This window comes from Carettochelys insculpta, chromosome 19 (assembly GCF_033958435.1).
Source record: "Carettochelys insculpta isolate YL-2023 chromosome 19, ASM3395843v1, whole genome shotgun sequence".
NCBI lineage: Eukaryota > Metazoa > Chordata > Testudines > Carettochelyidae > Carettochelys > Carettochelys insculpta.
Window position 1 is genome coordinate 7,126,239 of NC_134155.1, and position 25,725 is coordinate 7,151,963.

The window sequence follows — 25,725 nt, forward strand, 5'->3', positions numbered from 1 at the left end:
CAAATGGTTTTTGTAAGTAAAATCATATTTATTTTATAATATGGTTATAAGCAAAAAGCTATATTTTAATTAAATGAGTTGTTTCCTTATGATTGTACTTTGGACAATTTTTGAGGTAAAACACCATGTGTACCACACGGCTGGTTAAAGAAAGCAAATCTTCCCGAAAATAATTGTTTTTTACATGCCATTCTTTGTAATGCCCAAACTTCTAAGAGCCTGCATCCTCCTTTCACCTGGGATTCTGTGGTTTGATGTATGTCCCTCACAAAGAAACTACTATCAAACAAAAATAACATTTTTAAAATTTTTTATACCTATACATATGGCATTTTATAAACATTAAAAATGTTCTAAATCCAGAGTCTGAAGCCTTCTCCCATATATCAAGAAGCAACCACTGGAAAATATGTGAAATTTAAGGTGTAGGATTATGATTTAGTGACTCAAATACTTGGTTTTAGGGATAGATTTTGAAGGAAGATTGGAGGTACAATCACATGCCAGGAAGCCACATACAGGATGACCTGAAAAGAATTTTGGGAGAAGGACCACAAAGGGTGTAGTAGGAGACAAAAAGGATAGCTTTGGTGGAGCTTGGTGAGGAAGAGAGTGGAAACAGAGGAGTTAATGCTGTGAAGGTCCTTGAAGAGGAGGACAAAGAATTAAAATTTCCTGTGGAAACTGGATGTTGCAACACCTGAAACAAGATATAATCAGAGTCTGGATAGGGGTTTTCAAGGTGAGAAGGGAGCAGATTGGGCAGATTTTTTGGATGATGAAGAGAAGAAGATGGCTGAATACAGAATCACAGAATCATAGGGCTGGAAGGGACCTCAGGAGCTCATCTAGTCCAGCCCCCTGCTTCAAGCATCCCAGCCAGGACCTTGTCCAACAGGGACTTAAAAACCTCAAGGGATGGAGAATCCACCACCTCTCTAGGCATGACGTAGGAATAGGAAAATGTGTCTTCTGTAAACTGAAAACCACATCTAAATCAAATCTATGCATAAAAATATGTATATGGCATGTAAAACTAACTAAGCAAATAGATAACTTTCTTTTTAACTTTCACAGTTGATGCAAATCTAAAAATAAACATCTAAAATAGTATAAAGGTGTCATGAACATTAAAAAACAAACCAATTAGCTTTTACAAAACTAATTCCTCAGAGTAATTACATAAAAGGAACAGAAATCTCCTCAATAAACATTGATCCTTGCAAACATTGTATAGTGTCTTTTTGTCTGTGCAATTCATAAAAATACAAGAAAGGACAATGGGGCTTCAGGATCTTTCGTAAATCTAACAGTAGCTAAGAGCTCTTAGATCTTGAACATAATAAATATTTCATACTACAGGAGCCCATTGGGAATCCTTGCTCACATGTTGCTCCACAACTGAAGATCGAGGTGTCAGATCCAATTAAAATCAACACTTTTTACTTATTTTAAGCTTTAATCCAATCTATACAAAACAATTACCTGTTAATAGTTGACCAGACATCAGAACTTAGATGAACCTTGAGTTCAAGAGAAGTCTGTGTTTTTCCTACCAATATACAAGTCACCTATAGTATATATTTTCTTCTTAAAATATATGACTGGGTAGTCACCATCTGTTAATGCACTGTTATTTTTCAGATGGCAAAACCATTATATAAACTGAAGGTGGCTTTCCCAGATGAAAATAAATATGTATCACTTGAGCAGTAAGACACTCTAGAGTTTGCATTAACGGGCCACCAGTACATGCCTCAGATGAGTTGTGTGACACAAGAACAACTGTCTTCAAGCTGCAGTGAACTGCTCCAATGACCATTAGCGGATGCCCTGAAGGGCTCAGTGTCACTATACTGTAAAACAGAAAGTAGAATCCCCAATCATGTTTTATTTAGCTATTATGCTAGTGAGGTCACAGCCATGATTTCTTATGGTCACGATGTAAACTGAAGAATGATCAAACACTGCTTTTGAGACTGTCAGTTTTTAATCTGTATTCTAACCATGGATCAGCTTTGTATTATTTAGGAAGTTTTTCCATTGATATAAATGACAACACAAGAGGGCATTTCTGTGGCAAGTGCATTTGTGAGGTGATTTATTCAGTAAGGACCTCCCTGCATGTTAAGTGGTGGTGGGGGGCTTTGTCTCACGTGGCGAAGATGGTGTGTTGTCCCTTTAAGGGTAGCCGGAGAGCCAGTGAGTAATCTGCAGCATGGAGGAAACTCCATCCCAGGTTATGGTGGGGACACTGACTCAGCTCCATAGGGACATCGCATTTAAAATATAAAGGACTGTTTTCTTCGCATCCCTACGCCATCCACCCTCCTGATATCATCAACAATAAGAAGCAGCACTCAACTCCCAATCTTGTTGTACAGAGATGGAAAAATGAGGGATGTCGCTTGGTACAAAGGACAGTTGGCTACCTTACATCTCCCCCAGCAGGTGAGCAGAGGAGAAGGGGACTATGGATGCTCATGTTTGGGCAGTGACAGCCCTCCCCTCTTTTTCACACATATATAAGCTGAGCTGTGCCCACACTCCCAGCCAAGGAAATAGCTGAAATGCCAAAGTTCCATTATGATCTGCTGTGAGCATTTTGGTAGTTGTTCCTTTCCTGGGAGGCTTTGAAGGAATTTCTCTCTCACCACCACACTGGCCAAGAGCCGGTGTGGGGGACTTGAAGGGATAATGCATAAACGGGGGAAGGGATGTTAGCAATGATGTCACAACACGTTATTGGAGCACAGGGTGAGCTTTCTAGTGCAGGAAGTTCCATGGGGAACAGAGACAGCCATCAGATAAAATGGAGCGAGAAAGAGTTTAAAGGAGGTATTCTTAAAAGGAGCAGAAAGAGGTGGGCTGGGATTCCTATGATTGGTATGGAAAGGAGCAAACCTCTGTCTTCATAACCCGCTTAACCCTCATTTGAAGGGAAGGGTGGTGATGTCCCAGCAAGTACCTTGGTTGAGGACTAGGATGGGTGAGAAGGAGGGATGCCAGCAGCTCCCCCCAGTCAGCATATGTGAATGATTATAGAATTAACTGCGCTGTACAATTTTATCTGCTGGATATTCCCAGACGTTTAGGAATAAAGCTGCAGCCTAATTAAACCACACCCAATGTTTTCGGTCCTCCTCCTGGCACAGGTGGACAATGAAATCTTTGTTAACCTTTTCAATATGGAACATTTTTCACCTGCGAAAGTCACAAGTTAGGGAACATGGTCTGGTGGTTGCATCAGAGGAATGGAAGAGAGGCATTCTGAAATTTAGGCTGGCTCTGTCACTTCCCAGCTCTGATAGTTTTCCTTTGTATGCCTGAATTTCCCAACCAGTTGAGTATTTTATTTGTATCACATAGCACTTTAATTTCCTTTATCACCACAGAAGTGCAAACTATTTTTTCACATCTTTGCAAGTCTTTTAAAAAACTATCCCCTGGTAACATTCACAAAGCAAATCGTAAAGAACCATGTGTGCTCTTATTAAGCAGACTAGACCTCTTGGTTAAATAATATGGCCATGCTAGATAGGCAGCTTCTGTTGACAGAACAGCCCTTTTGTCAACAAAACTTGCCAAGTGTCTACATGGCTAAAGTGCTCTCTTGAGTGTTTGTCAACAAAACTCAGCTGTTCAGTCCCCAATTTTATCCTGGTTCCCAATCAGGAATAGCACCTCTGTTGACAGCGTTTTGTTGACAGAGTGGCTGTGTAGACAGATCTGTTGATAGAGAGGGCTTCCGGTTCCCTGGCAGCCCTACATTAAGAGCTTCTGATCAGCCATTCTGTTAAGAGAGGGAAGGGCAATGTGGCTGCTCTCCGTCGACAGAGCAGATTGCTCTTTCAATTTGCTTTTATGTGTAGATGCAATCTGCCAACAGAGGTACTGTTGAGGTTTCTCTGTTGACAGTGACTTCTGCTGACTGCCTGCCAATGCAGACATAGCCTATTTGAGTGCAGAGCAAACCTTTCATTTTAATAGCACATTTGCAAGTCCACACTGGGTTCAGCACATTCATGCTAATCTTTTTCTAATTTTCCCTATTTTCCTAGCAGCTATATCTTTGCCACAAATACTTCTTCTCATCTTTAATTCAACATGTGGTTTCTCGGCCTGGTACTCCAATTTTTTTCTCTGAATCTTGACTGAAATCAACTCAGGAACCTTTTTAACAGCAGGACCAACACTAAAGATATGTTTTCTCAATTTGCCTTTTTGTTGTTCCATATTTTTGCAGGAATTTATGGCTTGATTTTTAAAAGTGCTAATCATGTGTAGTCCCCATTGACTTCCATGGGATTTATGACTGCCAAACTCCTGTGATGTAATCAGGTGATTAGATTTTTATCTTGGCTGAGAGTAACCATGCTTTGAAAAAACTTGCTCTTGTACATTCAGGATATAGGTGATAATATTTATTATCTAGTTATAAATTATTTATGTTAAGACAAGTTTCACTAAGTGTACACCAGTTGGTGGGGACTGTACTTAGAAGAACAGGTGAGAGGTTCATCTTCACTCATCTCAAAAGAGAACTATGTTACACGGATGTTTACCTTAACTTGCCACTATAATAAATCATCTATACTGGAAAGGACTGAAGGCAATTACCTCAATACACTAATGCTTCCCTTCAAAGACTTTTCATTGGAATGTACGATCAACATTCAAGAAGTCAACCAAACTAGACAGAAATAACCTTAGCATATTTGGACTTCCCCCAGACTTTAGTTTGGAAGGAACTGCCTCTGAGAGCGAATCTAAACAGTTTAACGATAGCATATTTTAGATTCAAATTTAGCAGACTTCCAGAGTCACTGGATCATCTCCACTGGAAACAATCTGATTTTATACACCCAATAATAGGTTGGGCTGTCCTGTGGACTTCCAATAAGACGCTGATCATAATTTAGTATTGCTAATACACAGAGCTAAGCACAGATTTGCATGAATCCTCCTCTTCCTATCCAAATAAATCAAGTATGTGAACAAAAACTACATTATCATGAAAGAAAACCACAAAACAATTCACAGTTAGAGCTTAAATACTGAGTAATACACTCTCCAACACCTAGAACAGCTCTTTTCATGCCATTTGTTTTCCCTGGGTATTGAAAAAGAGATGGTCCATTTGATTCAGAACTGTGGTTTTCCATCCATCTCTCTCTCTCTACCTCTCTCTCTTTTTTTTTTATCATAGCTGTGATGGGCTATTAAAGGCACACTCAGCCGGTTAGCCACTCTGTTTTTGTGTATTTAAAAATACACATAAGAGAGAGTATGGTGCTTGAGAGATACAAAAAAAAATCAAGTTTTCCCCACATATGTTCATTTGGAGATTTGGGGCCTGATTCTCCATTCACTTACCCGTGTTAGTCCACCGACAGCAGTGGGTTTACGGATAATTTGCACTGCAGTAAATGAAAGGAGAATCAGACAAGAGGTTTCTCTCACTGTCTAAATCTTCTCGGGGCTTTTTGGGGCAGGGTAGTCTGCTACATATTTCTATAGTGGCTCAGTATAAAATCACTATTAACAATGGGAAATCAAACTTTTGTACTGAATGAATATGTAAGCATCCTGCCTCTCTTCACCTCTACTAAACTATTTTTCTAGTCGCCCCATCACAGGTAACTTGGATAAACCTATTATAAAAAATGTAAAAAGCCCATGGAAGTAAACTTGCTGATAGGAAATATAAACAATATAGCTGTTAACAGCAAAGAAATGATGATAGATACATAGTAAAATGGACAGAATAGCAATGAACAGTCCTATTAGTACAGGACTGCCAGGCAATGCAGTGATCATAGAGGGTCTACAGAAGAGAACTAAGTGAAATTCTGACCCTCTGAAATCTACAGGCATCTTGCCAGTTACTTCAATGGAGCCAGGGTTTCATCTTGTGATGTTTTTGGTCATTGGTCCTGTGTAAGGAACAATGATGGATGTGTGTGTTTTTTTTTAAATTTCCTTTCTGTTTCTCTTTAATGAGCCATCTTCACTGGAAATCCTTTGAATTTCATCTCAGGATGTTTGCTACTCACCAGGCCCAACTAATTCCATTTCTTTAGGGCAACGAGACTGGAATTTTCTACATTTTAAGCATTAAGCTTTTATGGGAGAACTGCACTGAATTCAGCCTCAGGAACTATCCATATGATCCCATCAAACATGACTGTACATTAAAGGGCATAATAAATGGGAGAGATGCAAAATGTATATGGTTGGTACAATCTACAGGATTCATGTCAGCAAATAAAATACATATTATAGAATGCAGTCTGCATTTAAAACATTGTTGATAATTAAAATATCTAAAATATTAAAACTGTATTTTATGCTTTTTGCAATACTCCAAGAAACAGAAGAATGTCTAACAAAGAACACTGATGAACTGAAACATAAGAGAACGTTGATTCCTCAAACTTTATTTCATTCAACTTGTCTGGATGTGTCTCTAGATAAAGATGTGCAGCTTATACAAAAGGGAAAGAAACATTTCTATACATTTCTTCTTATTTCTAAAATGCTGATCTGGGTTCCCGTCCTGTGTTCTGATGGTGCTTTGTGGTACAGGCAATCAGAAAATAAACAAAATACTGTGCACCCGTCCCCCCCACACCTGCTCATGACTTATACACAGGCTAAACTAAAAACAATGTGCAACACGAAGTTTGAAAGCTGCACATTTCTTTCCAAGTTAAATGACTAGAAATGGTCATAAGAACAGTAAAATTAGACAATCAGATTTCCTCAAATTATTAATTTAACACAACAAATGCTCAATTAGCAATGCTAAGCAATCTGTCCATGATTATTCACCTACATGAATTACCAGCTGAGAAAGCTCAGATACCTATGATCCCATGCTCAGACAATAGAAGCCCCTGTTTCCAGTACTATGCAGCCAACTGAGCTTGTCTAGTAATTGTTACAAAAATTATCTATTAAAGGAGAAAACTGACAGTGGAAAAGAAGAGGGTTTTAGCATGTTTAAGAATGCAGTGAAAGCCTTACGGACGTGTTTCACATCACCGCTTCTTGTGACCTCTTGATTAAAAGGCACTATTTTCCTGGGATTTCCTTTGGTTAAAGGTAGGCGTGAACATAAATAATCTTCCTTTAGGGGTTAAGATCTTTTCAAAAATCACATTCAAGCTTTCATCTCAAAGTAATTGAGGTTTAACTTGTCTCACAGCTACTGCAGAATCATGAATTCCCAGATATAAGATACTATACACACATGTACACACACACACAACTTTGTAAGATTTGTGGAGTGAGACAAGAGACTTGGTAGTCCGGGAGAGAAATGTGAGGTGAAGACATCTAATGGTGAAGCCTGAACAAATGTTATTGACAGCCTTATCATTGCAGCACGCGGGCAGCTAAAAGAGAGCAAGAGCCCAGGAATAATACCGCAGCGACACAAAGAACTAGCCCAGGAGATATGCAATGAGAAAACTGATAAGAAATAGCAACATTTTTTTTTTTTTTTTTTTTTAAATCTGAGAGGCAGGCTGAGTTTACACATCTTCATTACTGTCAGGAACTCCCACTTCCAAAGCCATTTACTGTTTTCAAAGCACAGCCTTTTTACTTCCTGTAGAAACAACAAAATTGAAGCTCTATTGCTTGTATTTGTGGAATTTTGACTTTAAAAAAAAAAAAAAAAAGACAACTAATCCCTTGACCCTTAACTAAGATCATTCGCTGCTTTCTTAGAATTTTGAGGACAAAAAAAATAAATAATAATTTGTTTCAACATCTCACCATTATTTTATATATCTGTGCTAATCTTCTGAAATTAAACCCCAAAATGGGATATATGTAGAAAGATACAGAATTTTAAGTGAAATTTAACTGAAAGTGGGAAAAAGTTCTCTTAGTGTCTGTGAATCCAATCAGCATTGCACAACTCTGCTTAAGCTATTATCTTCAGAATTCTTGACTTATGTAGAACTCTTGACTTATGTTGCACTGAACTGCAAATCAATTATTAATGGTATTATGCCTGTTTTGTGAAAAGAGAGCAATGCATCACGGTATTAAAATAATTCCAAGTTACTGCACAAACTACAAAATAAAACGCATAAATCTTACTTTCTAAAAACAATTATTAGTTTAACTGAAGATCTGTCTTAAGGAAACTATATGATGCTTTTACTATAATAAAGCCACAGTATAAAGTTTGGGTGCTTTTCAGTAGTTCAGACTGAGGCAATATTACCCTGAATTTAGTAAATATGACAAGATATAGGGCAGCAGAAAGGATGATTGAGATGATTAACTGTACAATATTGCACATACATGTATGTCTGAAAGGGCAGGACTACACAGCAAAGTTATTTCAAAATAACAGCCATTATTTCAAAATAACTATCTGAGCATCCACACAACACAACTGCTATTTTGAAATAATAATAATTGCATGAGGAATAGCACCTATTTTGCAATAGTATTTTGAAATAAAGACTGTTTAGGCAGGGAATAGAGCCTATTTTAAATAAGCAATAGTGCATCCAATGGCTATATTTTGAAATAAGCTCTGTGTGTGTCGATGCTGTATTTCAAAATAGCTGTATTTCAAAAAGGGCTATTTCAAAATGCATTGTGGTTGTGTCTACACTACCATTCCTTTTTCAAAATAAGCATGCAAATGAGGGGCAGATTTACATATCTAGTACCTCATTTGCATATGCTTTGAAAATAACTTCTTTCAAAAGAAGAAAAGTAGTGTAGACACAGCTCTTTTGAAGTAACCCCCCTCTTTGAAAGCACCCTTCACCCTATTCTTTTCCTTTTAGGAAAAAGGGTTCTTTCGAAGATGGAGTTTACTTTAGAACGAACCCCATCTACATGACTTTTCCTCTTTTGAAAGAATATGCAAATGAGGTGGCAGATATGTAAATCTGTGCCTCATTTTGCATTTTCGATTTTCCTCATTTGCTTGCCTCTTTTGAAAGAGGAATGTTAGTGTAGACAAAGCCTGTGTGTGTAGCAGCATTATTTTGAAATACGGTAATCCCTTGAGGTTCACGAGGCTGCGTTCCATGCAGCTCTTACGTACCTTGAATTTTGCACGAGTCGGGAAGGACTTGGGATGGCTGGGTTGGGGCCCTGGAGGGGGTAGGAGGGGTTGAGCCTGGGGTAGGTTAAGGCAGCATGGGGGGAAGACGCAGTTCACCTGGGGCATGCAGGGGATTGGACCTGTGCAGCAGCAGGTTTAGAAGGGGGTTGAGCCCAGCCGGGGGGGTGGAGTCAGGACCGCAGTGGTGGTGGGCATGGGGGTTGGAGCTGGAGCCCTGCATGCAGGTTGAAACCGGAGCCCCGTGCGCTGGGGGGTTTGAGCTGGTGCTGCGGGGGGTTGGGGTCTGAGCTGGCAGAGCCCCTGTGCCTGCCACCATTAGCTGACAGCCAGAGCCCCCTGTGTCGGGGGGATGTGAGCTGGGACCACGGGGGGGAGCGGTTGAGCCAGGCAGGGTGGAGCACCAGGGCACAGTGGTTTAGTGGGGTGGGGGTTGGAGCCCCCCACAGCATACTGGGGGGCTGGGAGCCAGAGCCCTGAGTGTGGGCTGAAGCTGGAGCCCTGTGTGCACAGGGGGTGGGGGGGGGTGAGCTGGTGCCATAGGGGGGTTTAGCAGGGCAGGGAGAGGAGTTGAATGGGGGTAGACCAGGGCAGGGTGCTTTAGCAGGGGAGTGGTTTGGAGCCCTGCACACGCTAAGCCAGCCACATGGTCGGGGAAGATGAGCTGGAACTGCAGGGGGTTGGAGCCCAGGCATGAGGGGTTGAGGCCCAGGTGTGCCGGGAGCTGGGGCACGGGGGTTGGAAGGGAGCCCCGGGTATGCATCTGGAGCCCCCTGCTGAGGGAAGCTGGGGCCATGTGGGTGGAGGAATTGGGGGGGTTGAGCTCGTGGGGAGTTTACGGGGGATGAACCAGCGTGGCTGTCAAGTGGCGCTGCTCTGGGAAGCATGGGTAAGGGGGTTCTAGCCTGCCTGGCTGCCCGCAAAGGGCAGGCAGTGAGGCAAGCTAAGAGCCTTCTCCTTACCTTCTCAGAGCAGTGCCTAGTGATGATCTGGGAATGCAGGGGAAAGGGACACTTATCCTGCCTGGCTAGGCAGGCTGAGAGCCCAGCAGCTTCCCATAGTGTGAACGTGAAGCCACCTAAAGTGAGGGCTTTCCGTATGAATTGGGGGTCAACCGGGTAGGAGCGGGGTCACGTACTCTGGATTCACATACTCTGAGACCTTCCTGTAAGCTCTTCCAGCATAGCTTATTTCGAAATTAGCCTGCTGGGTAGACATACCAAAGTCTGTGCTGTATGTCTGCTCTCAGGTCTAAGACCTGTTAAACAAAACGACTGAAGAAGAAACACACGTATTACAATATTCTATGTCTGCAAATAATTTTAATTTATTTAATAAAAGCTAGAAGAACTCTCCACTGCCTTTACTATGATAAACTTCCCCTTTTAGATTTTCTTTACCTTTTTATATGCTACCCACCCTATTATTTACTTAGAAAATATCAGAAGAATACACATATTATGGAAACAAAGTTGTTCTGGAGTTAGTTAGTTTGATTTATCTATTCAATTACACAAGGTGAGGAAATCAATATTCTACAGTCTTTAAATCTACTTAAATTCAGAGAAGGTGAACTGCATATGTAAACATTTATAGCCATGGGACTAACATGGCATTACCTTTGGAGGGGGCCTAGTCAAGCTGCTAATAACGGAATCAAAGACTTTTTTCAAATCTCACTGTGTATATGATTTATATTTTTTACCAGTTAATGGGCTTCAAAATGTCCAGAAAGGAAATGTAAAAGGAACGTCAGACTTCTCGTGCCTCAATGAGCATCACAAGCTCTATTGTCCAGGAGCAGCCTTCCCTTATGTGTGGCAGTCCTTTGTTCACAAAAGAGGCTATGTCATTTGCTCGTGATTCACAAAGATGTAAAAGGGTTGTGTACTCTCTGCATCTAGAAAATACATGTTCATTCGCTATAGCGGCAAGCAAAATGAGAATAGGTTTTTGAAGAATAACGCCTACCATATGCTAACAACAAGTGAGCAAGATTATTAGTGTTCTGAGACCTGAACGGCTCAGGTGATTTTTCGCAATACGGAATTTTTCCCTTTAAACCATCACGTCCCAGAGTCAATAGTTACCAGAAGTTGTGGCCATGTGTTATTTTACTAGTTGCTTGAAATTAGCTACAGGTTGAAACTCTCTAGTCCGGCACTCTGTCATTCATAATCCGGCATGATTTTAGTTAGCCAGGTGACGATTTATGGGTGTGCCCAAGTTTCCTGTGGCCCCATGAAGTTTGTTTACAGTCACCAGTCCTGGCTCTCAGTGTTCTTTGATGTTATTTAGCTGTAACTTGTCCCCAAATGCCTTCAAAGAGCCCAGTCAGCAGTGGAAATGTTGGTAACGTTGGCAGACAATACTGCCCCTCCCAGGGTCTGCCAAATTCTCTTGCTTGGCAACAGTCAGGTCTCAAGGGTACCGGACTGGAGAGATTCAACTTGTAGAAATGTCACAGTGTTTTCTAGTTGAGTAGCACCTGCACCTCAAGGATAAACGAGACTTTTGTTTAGTTGTTGGCAGTTTCAGTAGAAATGGCCAGTGCTAAGTGTCACAGAGATTAACTACCGTCTGTCCCATAAAGATAGAGTCCTTCCATTTTCACACAGCCCTCGGGCAAGATGCATAGGAAACTCATTCTGTGTTCAGGAGCAGCCTTTCAGTCCTTCAACCTTCCATAAGCATCACACCCATCCCTTTTTTTAGAAAGGCAAAAAGTAAATCTATTTTTGTTAGTCTCTCACTTACTCAAGTCCCAGCTGTCAATTTATTCCTTCTACACAGCTGCCTAGCGTATCGCCCACCAGTAGTTGCAAGATGTAAATGTTACTTCATGCGTCCCTCCAGCGGAGTCTTTTCCAAGCCAGGCACTGATCCAACAGCAAGTGCCCATTCAGTAGTGTCAAGTCATTTTAATTTCTCTTCACATCTCCATAGTCTATAGGGCATCGCTGTTCCTAGAAGTAATCATGTATACTGCACTGGCTTCTCTGGCCTCACTGCAGTCAGTTCTGACTGAAGGCTGTCTTTAAAAAATCATCAGTTAACATTTTTTTCCAACTGAATCAACGACATCATGTTTGAAACACCCCCCCCCTTTAAGTGCCCCCATTGTGCACTTAGCAATTCACACACAAAAACCCCTCATTGCTCAAGAAAAGCATATTTCAGTAAACAAAAAACTAAAAACTGCTTAGACCCCACGGCTTCTGACTTCTGTTGTGTAACTATAGAAAAATACTTATCAAATAATGGCATACTAAAGCACTTATTCAAATAGTTATTGTGCTACTAACATTTTTTTTCTAAAAGGTATTATTTAGAAGAGCTAGACTTCACAGTTCAGGCATCCCTTTTAATGAAGCAACAGAAGGTAAAATGGCAAAAAGTGCTCTGCTGGGTTAATGTTTTCTTTGGCAGTGAACAGGTGATGTCCCTTATAAGAATAGCTTGTTATACGATCATTATTAAAACCTCTTGATTACTGTGGAGAACAGAAAAAGAGCCAAATATTCCCCACCTCACCTCAAAGATCAGTACCACAATCAGAGGACCTGAATGAAATCACTATCAGTAACAACAAACTACCTTTATACCATCCAGGTAATTACAGATTCAGGTCAAGGACTCCAGCACATATTGATTACATCTCTGTGCAACAAGGACCCTCTAGCACCGGCCGTCTCCACTCATGCAGGAGGATAGCTTAGGTATCTATGCCGCCAGGTTTCCTCGGGACCTATCAACGCCAGTAACAGGAAACCAGTGACCACTCAGGCCTGTCAGCTATTGCCTCTGGTAAGGAGGACAGACTGGGAATTCATAATGTGGGTTACTTCATCTGCCAGCTGCATTCACACGTCTTTACTACCTGAATAAATGAACTCTGCTACGCCACAGAGAAACTCCTAGGTGTATGGTATTCAGGAATAAATATTTGATCGCACACAACGGAAAAAACCTTGGATGTTTTAAGGTGTGACAACAGAGGCATTTATTAAATTCCAAGGGAAAGTACTACTGGACAGTACAAGTTTGCCATGTGGTTGTTACCTCAGTGGTGTTAGTATGAATAATAAAAGATCAAATGAATTAAAGTTTTCCCTTACTTCACCGGGGAGAAAAAAACGACTCAGCTGGTTACAATGTGCCAAGTGCTTTCTCTTGTCACTATTTTGTTGCTCAAGTGGTAATGCAACAAAATTGTTTCATGGACCATGGGTAAATTTTGAAACAATCATTTTTTTCTGGCAAAAAAATACATTGTTTTTCCTATGTTTATATTTATTTATAACTGCAGACGGCTATATTAACATATGTTGTTGTATACTCCTAAACACTTCTATGCACTCTGTGAAAATTTAGGCTAAACTCTACTCCTTTTTGAAGTCTTATCACTGAGTTTAAATGTCACTGTCAATCTGGAATTATAGGGCACTTAAATTCTTAAAGGGACATTCTCCTCCTGGTGCATGTGAGTCATATATGTGTACTCACAGGCAAACACATGGTACATCTTACTGACAACACCTTTGCTAATTCTTCTATTATTTAAAGATATAAAGTTAGTTACATTTCAATTGTATGACTCACTGATCTAAAAAGGCCCTACTGAAATAAAGAAGAAATAAAACCATTCACATCTGCATTTAGATAACACTCATATTTAAATACTGTTTTTCTATTTTTGACTCACATAATGCTCACCATCACTCATTTTATCTTCTTTTTTACACTACGATTTTTTTCAGGGAACCAAAGTTGTTGCATTACAACATTTTACAGTAGGACAAAATATTAATATAAATATCTGAATGCAACAAACTAATATCCTTATACAAAATATCAATTTTTTTTATAGTTGATTCCATGAACTATACTACCGTACTTTTCTGAGGTTACCACTTGCATTGAAGGATCGTTTGTTTAGCTACTTTCAGTTTGATTTATTTCATTTACTTCTACCCAGTTCCCTAGGAATTTTCAGGCAAATACCAGCCCACAGGCCAGATCCAGTCAGCCATGGTTTGTTTCTGGCAGGCCACCACCTCTATATTTACTTGCGTCTTCGCAGGTATCAGGCGATCATAGCTCTCCTTTGCTGTGGATCACCGTTCAGGGCCAATGGGAGTGGCAGGAAGCAGTGTCCTGGTCCACGTTGCTTCCCACCTCTCTCATCGGCCGTGAATAGTGATCCGCAGCCAATGAGAGCTGCAATCGCCTGATATCTGTGGAGGTGCAGGACTAACCCTGGTAGACTGCCCCTTCTGAACATCCACCGTTGATTTATAATTTATATAAATTAATGCATTGCTTATGACAGCAATGTTGTCTAAGCTTTTCATCTACATCTTTAATTTTCCACAAATTCTTTTAAAATTCTTATATCTATTTAATCATAATCTAATACAATATGAGGATCACATATAGTACTGCCTCCTGGCTCAACTGTCAGTTCTGAAATACTACCTGTGAGCTAGGGGTAACAATTTCAAAAGCATGTGAATTAAGTCTAACAAAGTCAACGGCACTTTGGTCCCAAATACTTAAGTCCCTTTTGAAAACATAACTTAAAGGCTGCTAAGGCACTTAGGTGCTTTTGAAAACATTATCATAGAATTCTAAAGAGAAGATATAAATCTTTGAAAGTCTTTGAACGTAGACATTGGAAAATGAAGAGATTCCTTTCATTATATAATCCGCTAAGGCCCAGCTGTGTTGTTTGTATTTTGCAGAAAAAATTCACAATCATATAGGCTTGCATATGCTCCTTGTGCAGCAGGCAAGCTCCTTTTGCTCCTTTAAAAACTATCACATGAAACTGTCAAAGCTTTTTGTAATTCTTCTTAGACCCACATCCATCAACTTCCCTCCATCTGGCTCAAGCTAAATCGCAGCCTGGAAATTCTTTATTGTATACCTCACAACAACTCACACCTCCCCTCCGTTTTCAGGAGTCCATGGAAATCACATTGTGCTACATACATGCTTATTCTAAGTCCCACAAAGGCAGTACATTGTAAATTACAGACTGAGCACAGACTGAGGGAAATCAGCAAGGAGATATATATATATATATATATATATTTTTTTTTTAATGGCTAGACTAGGCAACATATACATTTTATGCACGCTTTTCTAGTGGGGTAAGTTGCAAAGACTGATTTTATAGAGTACCCCCAGAGCACAGTATAATTTGATGCACGAATTAGGGTCTCTAGAGCAGAAGAAGATAATTAACAAGACTATTTATGCACACCACCCAGACTGATAACTATATCCATATGAGCCAGACTTCTACAATAAGGAGGTACTCTCAGGTAAAGGCAGTATCTGGTCTGCTCTAAGTGCAGATTTAGACTGGTGGTAGCTCTCTGTAATTTCTGGTACCCAGAATCTTCTCTAAGCACAGAAACAAGTGATTCAGAAACAAAATATCCTCATCATGTTGCAGTAACTTTGAACAAGTGCCAACATCAGACTGAAATCAACACATGCGTGCAAACTCAGCTGCACACTGAAAAAAAAAATCATCTGTACTTTACCAAAAGGTAAACTCAAATGTTTAGTTTTACCCAAGGTAACTATCAAAACATTAACCCAATAGAAAGGATTTAAATATAACTTGAACATGTATAGTCATTTTCATTAAAGAAACCAAATGAAACCTACCTCAAATCGCCTTGTTAAAAGTAGCCTTTCCATAATTTAGACATAATTTACTGATTTTTGTCTAAGATGATACTTAGATCTCTTGTCTTAACTACAGAAATGAGTCTGATTTGATACTCAGTAACTTTGATTTTATTCTGCTATAATTCCCTTGCTCTCATTAGATTTCTTCCTGACTTACATCGGTGCAAGTAGCTTATACTTTTTAAAATTAAGAATTATTTTAACTCCTCTGTGCCAGAATATATTACTTGATAACATGGTTTTGCCACCTCAGCTATGAATGTTATTGTAATAAAGATAATACTCTATTGTCGGGCTAAACACAAAGACAGAGCTGTCCCTTGAAAGGGGTTAGTGGGTGGGGTTGTGTGTGTGTGTGCTATTGAATGTGCTGCAAGAACAACTTAAGATGATAAACATGTGCTTACAATCTTTTGATGGCAAGACCAAGTGATAGAGCTTGATAAGAGGGCGCCGCACTGACCACATCACTAAGCAACAGGCAATCAAACCACCAGATAAGCATCTTCATAAAGTGCAACAGACTCAAATGTATGGGTCTGAATTGAAGAATCACTTCCTGGTTCAGGTTAGGTAATAAAAATTTATGGCCTACTTAAAAAAAAAAAAAAAGGCGCTTCAAACCTAAAAAGGTATTTTCCAATAAACTTGTTGTCGTAAAGCACATAAGCCATTTAGGACGTGCACTGGGAAGATCACCAGGACATAAAAATAGTTACAGTACTGGACTTTTGAGACCAAAAATGTCATGCAGCTCAAGTATGGTAATTAAAATGAAACCCTTAAACTCAAAGCTGAGTTTAATGTAAATTGCTGCACATCTTTTAAGCATTTTTCTTTTAAATGAAAAGATGAGAGAGAGTGCAAAATACTCTCTCCCTCATCTTCTGGACACTGTTTTAAGTGCAAAATGAACCTTGAGGAAAAGTACATGCGTCTTGTTGTGTCTCCTTAACCCTTCAGGAGTGACCATATCACTAAACCACCAAACCCTTCTATCTTTGCTAACGAGTAATAATTTCTAAATAGAAATGAACCAGCATTCAGCTAATACAACAGCTTCAAAAAGAGATTAAAACTCTAAAATTTATATCCAAACTGTATCAGAGAGGTAGCTGTGTTAGTCTGTATCTTCAAAAACAACAGGAAGTCCTGTGACACCTTATAGACTAACAGATATTTTGGAGTATAAGCTTTCGTGGGCAAAGATCTGCTTCGAAAGCTCACGCTCCAAAATATTTGTCAGTCTATAAGGTGACACACGATTTCTTGTTTCTGAATCCAAACTGTGGCAGTGGAGCGAAATAAAATATTGCTATTAGCATATCATTGGCAAAATCCATGTATGGTATTTGGAAGAAACTTATGAGGTATAAGAATCTAACGGCATCATATTGCAATATATTTTAGTCGTACAACAATATGTAGTAATTTTAATGTGGACACACATTTTAAAAGAATTAACAAAAAAAGCTTTAACACATTCCTATGAACCAATTTACACAAAGTTTTCGCTACAGCAAAGGGTTACTTAGCATGGAGAGGTAGCCATCTTCTTGCAGAGTTTATTGTCCATATGTAAACGGAACTATTTGATTAAAGAGTCACACTGGAGAATCATGTTACAGACTAGCTAAGGACTTAGGTCACAGTTCCTTAATTGCATTGTTATAGCTACCCTGTAGATGTCCCTAACTATGTTGGACAGCTGTCTGGGTTGAAACTGTACAGTGAAATAGCTTAAAACATTAATAATTTGGTATTCAAAATTTCAAATATACTGACCAGGGTTACCACTCTGTTCTAAGTCTGTTATATTTTTAAAAGACGACATTTTTCAGGTGAACTGTTGGAAGAACGCACCGCTTTTAATACTTGTAGGTTTCCCTTTACAGCCAGGACAATTTTCTCAAAATCTCACATACATTTATTTAATATATTCCCAGGAGACAGCACCAGATGTCTGCCTACTTTCAAGAAGAGTTAGTTTAACAATTTTTAAATTTCTGAAAATAGAGATTTATAATGTCAGTAATGACACAACCTTAACTACGAAGAGTGAATATAATTACTACCCTGATCTGGAAAAAGACATCAAAATAAATATATGTGGCAACCAAAAGTAACATCTTGGATTCAGAATTAATATCTACAGCAAACAGAGTCCAGAACAGGAGCTTTTATTTTAACTCTCTTTAAAACAACCTTCACAAATCAGTTTCTGTATGTGTTAGTTTCCTTTTACAGTTTAAACCTCAATCCAATCAGCAGTCTCCAGGGATTTTCAAATCACTAAAGATTAAAATCCTCTCTGACTCCACTGTTTGACTAATGCCGTGTGTTTAATAATTCTACTTGTGAGAGATTTTATCTGACAAAATCCTGCTGTGTGGAACTGTCCGATTCTATACAGCTGTACTGGAGTATAAAACCCCACTGCCCTTGTTTCTTTATACAAAGTATATTGTGGCACTAAGAGACATGGAGAGAAAACTTTATAGTAAATATATTGTTAAGATGGTATGGAAATAACCATGGTTTATTTGAGGCTGTTCTCCATTGCAAAAGGAGTCAGTGAAAAAATATTCCTGCTAAAGAAACCTTGGTTAGTTTATCCAATAATTAGAGTTAACTCACAGACAGACACTGCTAACATACAGGGGGATATATTTCAACAATAGATAAGTTATAACCATGACAGACAGATATTATGAGTGTAATCATTTTTTAAACTTTGTTTTCACTAATAAAAGCATTCCTGTGTTAGCCCTGACACACCTTCTGTTTCCTTAGATCAGGCACTTAGATATTCTCTTTAAGTAAACGGAACACATAATAGAATGTATTAGATTTTATGTCAGTACTGCTACTCCACATTGAAGTCATCAAAGGCAAAACCAGTCACCATCCCTGATAACTTCCAATATACTTTCATTAAATGCAAGATAGCACAGACCCTATCGTAGATCTGAAAATGTTGACAGCTCTTTATATCAATGGTTTTGGTTAGTTAACAACATATTAATAAGAAATCAATAGACGTTAAATGGATGCCATTAATGTCAATCAAAACATGAAATCAACACGTGTTGTGTACCTGAGGTAGCATCGATCACTGTTGAAACTCCTCTGCGATCTGAAATTGGACGCGATGATCCCGGCATGCTAACAGGTTCAGAGCGAACAGGCTGGATCCTAAAATTTAAATCATCTCTATGTCACCTGCATCAAAATCAATGCTCATTTAAGTTGTTCTTAAATGAAGAAAGCTGAACAAGTCCAATCAAAGAACTACTTATTCTAAAATCAAGCAAATGTTGAAAGATTTTATTGTTCCCTGGCATGTGGATCTGAGGAACGGATGAGATAACTCAGAGGAAAAAAAATCATGAAAATTAAATGTGTCTATATTTTTCTTAGGATTAGTGGTCTTAGAAGTCACAGACAAAAATTAGAAAAAGAAAACCTTAGCTCCACAAATTCCTCTTATTATTCCCAGATATGGTTCAAGTTCTTTGACTTGGTGTGAAAATCTGATTTGTGTGGGGAGGGAAAGTTGTGTTTTTAACAACCTCTGCTTTTCCCAGCTTGTATCTTTTTTCATTTAATCAATGATTTTATATTTATATAGATAATTCACAAAAGAATTTGGCATCTGGACATCAGCTACCTGGGATCCAAGGAATTTTAGAAAGCCAGGTATACAGTGCAAGAGTCCAATCTGGAATATCCTTTCAGAGAGGCAATGTTGAAGTCATTGGACCTACTCACATGAGCAAAGATTATTGACATCAACTTCATGCACCAGGAGAGTTTGCATAATTTTCAGCAGGGTTGGCCATCTTCAACACTTCAACTGTTTTACACATGGAAGATGGGAATGCAGTCTGAAACCCAGAGAGCCATAAAGCTTTGGGTTCCAGAATCATCTGAAAGATGTAGGCTTTCTACCAATAAATACTCCCCTCCCCCTTAACCCCCTGGAAAAAATAACCACACTAAAGACTGATAACTTTAAATGAATGAAACTGAAAATGACTAACATCTAAAAGTTTTTGGGAAACATATTGAGATAAACTACTTGGTTCTTTTATTATCCTCATTTTCTGGGAAGAAAAAGCACTGTTTCACTTTGGCCTCTTCTGATAATCTAACAGCAATTGTTGACACACTGCAAAGAAGTCAGGAGCTCTGAGAAAAAGGTCAATAAAGTTAGGAAGTCTAAAAATAAGAATGGAGGAAAACAAAGCAAAACCAATAAAAAGTAAATTGAAAAATCGCAAGAGTGTGACTCACTCTTTAAGAAGAAGCAGAAGTCATGAACCAACTCAAGCTCCAATTTTTGTATTTTGTTGTATTGAAATGTTATTGCAGTCGGTAATGAGGCAGAAAAAAGTACCCATACAACGCTGTTTTGCCCATGATTAAAAAGTAGGATAGACGAAGCATAAATGTTACTTGAGGTATCTCTATGTTGAAATCTAGTACCAGAAGTTTACATAATACAGTTAACAAGGAAAGAAAAGAAGATAGAAAAGGGGAGCGGGTAGGCTTTCCAGCAGTTCACTCAGTGTTCCAACACGCTGACCCCTTAACAGTCAGCAGGTGATAAATCTACACCCTGATGCTTCTACTCCTGTTGTAGCAAACAAAGTTACTAAGCAATGCAGAAACTGACAGGCAATGAAGCACTGAACGTTTTAGGGATTAAATGCAGCAGAACAGACAACTGGACTTTGCACATCTTCCTGTGCTAGTCAAGCAAGAAGTGGAACCAGAAGGGAATCTAGGAGTCCACTAAAGACATTTGGACAGAAATTTTTACCATCACTTTGTCCTGGATGAATTTTTATCATTAACAAGGCACATGATCATCTCAGACGCTGATCCAGGAAAGCTGGATGTGAACTGCTATGCACCTATATTGAAGAATTTACTTGAGCAGTTGGCTAATCTGCATGTAAATAACGCAACCTTTCTGTAAAGTTAATTTTAGTGTTACCTGAGACTGTTGAGATCCAGGTCATCCGTGTCAAAGTCTAGAAGAGGCTGTGGTGTGTCAGTTGGACCATGTGACTGCAGCACAGAAGAACTGGATGAAATCACTGTTGTTTGACCTGAGGGATGAATTGTTTTGAACTGGAACTGAGGGCCCATCCACAGGCGTCTGTGAGGTCCAGTGTGAGTCACTATTTCAACCTAGAAGAATATTGCACATAACTCTGAGCAATTCCCCTGATCTCATGAAGCTTCTAGAATCCCAAGACAACCAAATATGAGAGAGGCATTTTCCTCCATTTCCTTAGAAAACATTTCAAGAGAGCAAAATACAGAACGGCTTTGCTTATATATGATCTGATCCTGTAAAGGGTGGCCTTCAAAGGTTTGAGAACCTTTAACCCCATGGGCTTGGGGGGAAATGAAGATACTCAGAGATGTACAAGGAGACACTATGTACAGGTTGAACCTCTCTAATCTGAAACTCTGGTCTGGCAACATCCATATTCTGGCATGATTTTAGTCAGTTGGATGTCCACTTATCAGAGGTGTGGCCAGGTTTCCCGTGGTCCCAAAAAGTTTGTTTACAGCCACCAGCCCAGACTCTCAGTATTCTGTGCTGTTATTTAGCTGTAATTTACCCCTAACTGTCTTCTAAGAGACCAGTCAGCGGCTGCTAGAGTATACGGACCTCACATGGTTCAGCAAATTCTCTGATTCGGCACTGGTCAGGTCCTGAGGGTACTGGACTAGAGAGGTTCAACCTGTACCTTGCAGGATACAGCAAATGATCAGGAAAAAATAAGTGTAAACGGGATTCAGGGTTAAAGAATTTTAGAAATCAGTAAGATTTTAACCTTTCAAAATAAAAATTTACAGTGAATCGCATTTTCAAATTTGGGCGCCTACACATTAATTCTTGTATCTGGATTTTCATACAGGCACTTAGGCACTCAAATGCCTGTTCTATTCACCTGTCTGCTAATCTGAATATTGATATGAAGGAGTCAGAAATGTTATTAAGGCATCTGACTTAGCAAACTGAGGCCTATATGTTATTCAAGATCAGAACATAACTTCTGATAATTTCAATTTCTAGGAGACAAAATCTTGGTGGCGTCTTAAATGGTTCTGTATCCCATGAAATTAATCACCACTATTATTTCATATGATCGAGTATGCACCTTATTTTTACCATTGTGAAATTAATTTCACACACTCAAGAGTAACAATTTAAAATTTTTGTTAACAACAAGAACATGTTGTAGATGGACAAAGACTGAACCAATGAAGCAACTCAAAACCTTCTCCCATACATCTTTGTTAGCAATTTTAATCCTGACCAGGTCAGGGAGACCTCTTTTAAGAACAAGCTGTTATAATTTTGTTTAGTGCATCATTCCGAAAGTTCACACTGTACAAAACACTGCTTCACATGTATGAAGTGTGAGCAGTATATTAAAACAAAGTTGATAATAACTGCTGGCATTTCAGAAGCTGCTGTGGCAGAGACCATCTTCCTGAAAAGCAACATCAGGGCCGTGTCTACAATAGACAAAAACTTCAAAATGACCACGCAAATGGCCATTTCGAAGTTCTCTAATGAAGCGCTGAAATACATATTCAGCACCTCATTAGCATGTGGGTGGCCACGGCACTTCGAAATCGATACAGCTCGTCCAGACGGGGCTCCTTTTCGAAACAACCCCGCTACTTCAAAGTCCCGTTATTCCTATGAGCAGATGGGAATAAGGGGACTTCGAAGTAGCTGGGGTCCTTTTGAAAAGGAGCCCCGTCTGGACGAACCGCGTGGTGGCGAGCCACATCAATTTCGAAGTGCCGTGGCCACCCGCATGCAAATGAGGCGCTGAATATGTATTTCAGCGCTTCATTAGTGAACTTCAAAATGGCAATTTGCATGGCAATTTCGAAGTTTTTGGCTAGTGTAGACGTAGTCCAGTTGTAACAGATCATAGTGCTCCAGCCATACATACAATGTTATGTACATACAATACAATCACGTATATATCATACATGTTGGCAGGACAGCTAAATGTTTATCTCATATGCATATAGTTGAAAGTCTGACAATTTAAACAAAAGCAAAAGGTCTCAGAGCATTAGCTGTGTTAGTCTGAAGCTTCACAAATAACAAACAGTCCTAACAAATGTATTAGGTCATGAGCTTTCATGGGTAAGAAAGCTTTTTTTCAGAAGTGGGTCTTACCCGTGAGGGCTCAGGACCCAATACATTTGTTAGTCTTTAAGGTGCTACAGGACTGCTTGCTATTCAAAAGGCAAAAGGGTATATATATACATAAGGCATATATACATAACGTGAGGCCCCATACTTCCATACATACTTTAAAGTGGGGAAGAGAGTGTAGAAAGCGCATGCAGAATGTGCAAATTTCTGATGTTTGCAAAGAGCTTTAAACACATTTCTTCCTTTAACTCAAGGATACCTGCTCTTAATGAGACACTAATCCATGGCCAGTCTGAACCTTTAATATTTTCTTTTCCTGTCAGAGTTTCTGATTTCTAAACTTCAGGGAACAGATATTTTCAAAACCACAAACTAAAACAGAAAATGTTTGGAATTTGGTAAGCAATTAAAATAATAACTCCACAAACAGAATGCAGAACACTGAAGACAGCTGTATTTATACTTTTCAGTAGCTTTGTTATACATAGATGTGCCTTGCTGCTTAACATCTTGCTGTTTTAACTAATATCAAATTTCTGTGCTGCAGCGGACTTCTGATTCTTACACAAGGTAGTTTTAAAGGCTTAGAAAATACTGTTCTAAGGCAATTATTTGCAAGCCTTGGAGGACCAAAACATAGTCTGTGTAGTACCTCCATTTTTCCTTCTATCTCCAGGTAAACTTAAATCAACTGTAAAAGTTTATAATTTGAGTAGCTTTCATACAGCCACGTAAATTAGGCCACAGATAAAGCATTCTGTATATTTTAAGCTTGAAACCATCAGTGTCACAGAGCCGAGAGGTAAACAGATGCCTATGAAATTTTACCGAGGCGATGGCCAGATGTTCCTATTCACTCTCCTGTTGTGTGCAGGACAAACATATTGTATCTACTTCACACTGACAGCACACATTACCCACTGTTCTAATTGAAAAGCTGAAGTGAAGGGCAGTGTTTTTTCACTGCATGCGGTTACTGTTGATCACAACACTTTAATTTTGAAAAACATACATGCTCTTCGGGGTTAATCTAAAGTGGCTTGCTTAAGGAAAGCTAGGATCTTCATGTTCACAAGAGATATCATCTCTCTTTTCACTTAGCAAAAACTAACCTTTCCTGGTGTACTCCCTGATTTCTCTTTTCATGAAATAAGAAACCTTATTCAGAAATCTTTTTCATATAAAATGTACTTGCTGCTCTCTTACAGAGTATTTATGACAAGACTTGGGCTCCTATTACTACTTAGATTAATCTTTGTATCAGCAACACACAATCCCATTGGAAATATGCCCACTTTATTCTTACTCTGCAAGCCACCTGCTACACTGAAAAAAACCTAAAAAGTAACACGAGCTAAGTAATAAAATAACTAAAAAATGTTGGAATGGGGCTCATGATACAACATTTGTATCGTACTTACAGTATTTGACAAACTATGAAATCTTTGGGTGAAATTCTAGATCCATTGACATCAGTGGCAAAACTCACACTGACTTCAATGGGGGCAGGACTTCCCTCTTTAGCCATGTCTACACAAGAAGCCTCTGTCTACAGAAGTGACTGGCAGAAGGGATTTCCTGGCAAAACTTTTGTCAACAGATCACATCTACACATAAAAGCAGATCAAAAGAGCAATCCGCTCTGTCGACAGAGAGCAGCCAGACTACCTGGCGCTTTCTCAACAGAATGGCTGACTGGAAGCTCTTCCAACAGAGCTGCCTGGTAAACCGGAAGCCACGTCTGTCAACAAAGGCTTTATACCTGAACCAGGAGAGGTATGACGTTGATGACGGATGTGCCGGGTTTTGTTGACAAACAGTCGACAAAGTGCTTTTGCCGTGTAGACACTGCATTTTTTTTCCAGCAAAAGCCCGGTTTTGCCAGGAAAGGCCCCTTTGTCTTTATGCTTTGACCAGATAGATACAGCTTCACCTGGTTTGACATTTAAAAGGGAAACCAAAATTGAAATCTTAGGCCATGGATTTGTAATTGGATCACTGCAAATGGATTCCTGGAGTCATGGGAGTGCCATGAGAAATATCTGTGTAGACCCATTGCAAGGCTGAAATCTCATTTGATATGGATTAAAGTCCTTGGATACCGCAGATCCTCAACATAGCCACGAAGCAATACAATGCAATGTATCTGAAATAGTGCCAAACTGAAATGTGAAAGCTGCATATAAGTGCTGAAAGCATGTAATACAGGCAACAAGAAGAAAATTCAGGCTGCCTGTCAGGATGAATTCTGAAAGTGCTGGATAACTGCTTTGGTAAATTAATGTTTTTTCACCATTTTAAGCTGCACAAAATAAATCTGAAAGGTCAATCTAAAAAAAATCACAGAAATTAAAATTCACTTTATTGTTTGTATTCCATGTTCGTAAGCATTACATTCGCATTGAGCAAAACATGAAATACTTACACTGTTCTTATTAAGCGAAAATGTCCACTAAATGTAATGAGAATATTCCCTGAGTAAAATGAGAATATTCCCCAAGTAAAAACTTAAAGGTTTGGGCTAGTATGCAAAGTAGTTAATTCATACTGAGATCATAATAAAGTACTACAGTGAACTAACCTTCCAGTCTTGAATTAGGATAGTCTATAAAAACAGAGTTTGTCAGCCATTAGACAATGCATTGAAAATAACAAAATTATTTTTCTGTGTCATGACTTAAATGTAACCTAGAAAGGTTTTGCAAAGAAATTCATT

General features: G+C 39.1%; 1 protein-coding gene across 9 annotated transcripts in view; it reads right to left on the reverse strand.

Moving 5' to 3' along the window:
- BCAS3 (BCAS3 microtubule associated cell migration factor) overlaps positions 1-25,725 on the reverse strand; it is a 548,857-nt gene that overhangs the window by 271,363 nt on the left and 251,769 nt on the right. For all 9 annotated transcript variants that reach the window (XM_075013784.1, XM_075013782.1, XM_075013780.1 and 6 more), the window contains 2 exons: positions 20,808-21,004; positions 18,903-19,000 (listed from right to left, as the gene is read on the reverse strand). In XM_075013784.1, the coding sequence (XP_074869885.1) occupies positions 18,903-19,000; positions 20,808-21,004 (295 nt within the window). The remainder of the gene's footprint in view (positions 1-18,902; positions 19,001-20,807; positions 21,005-25,725) is intronic.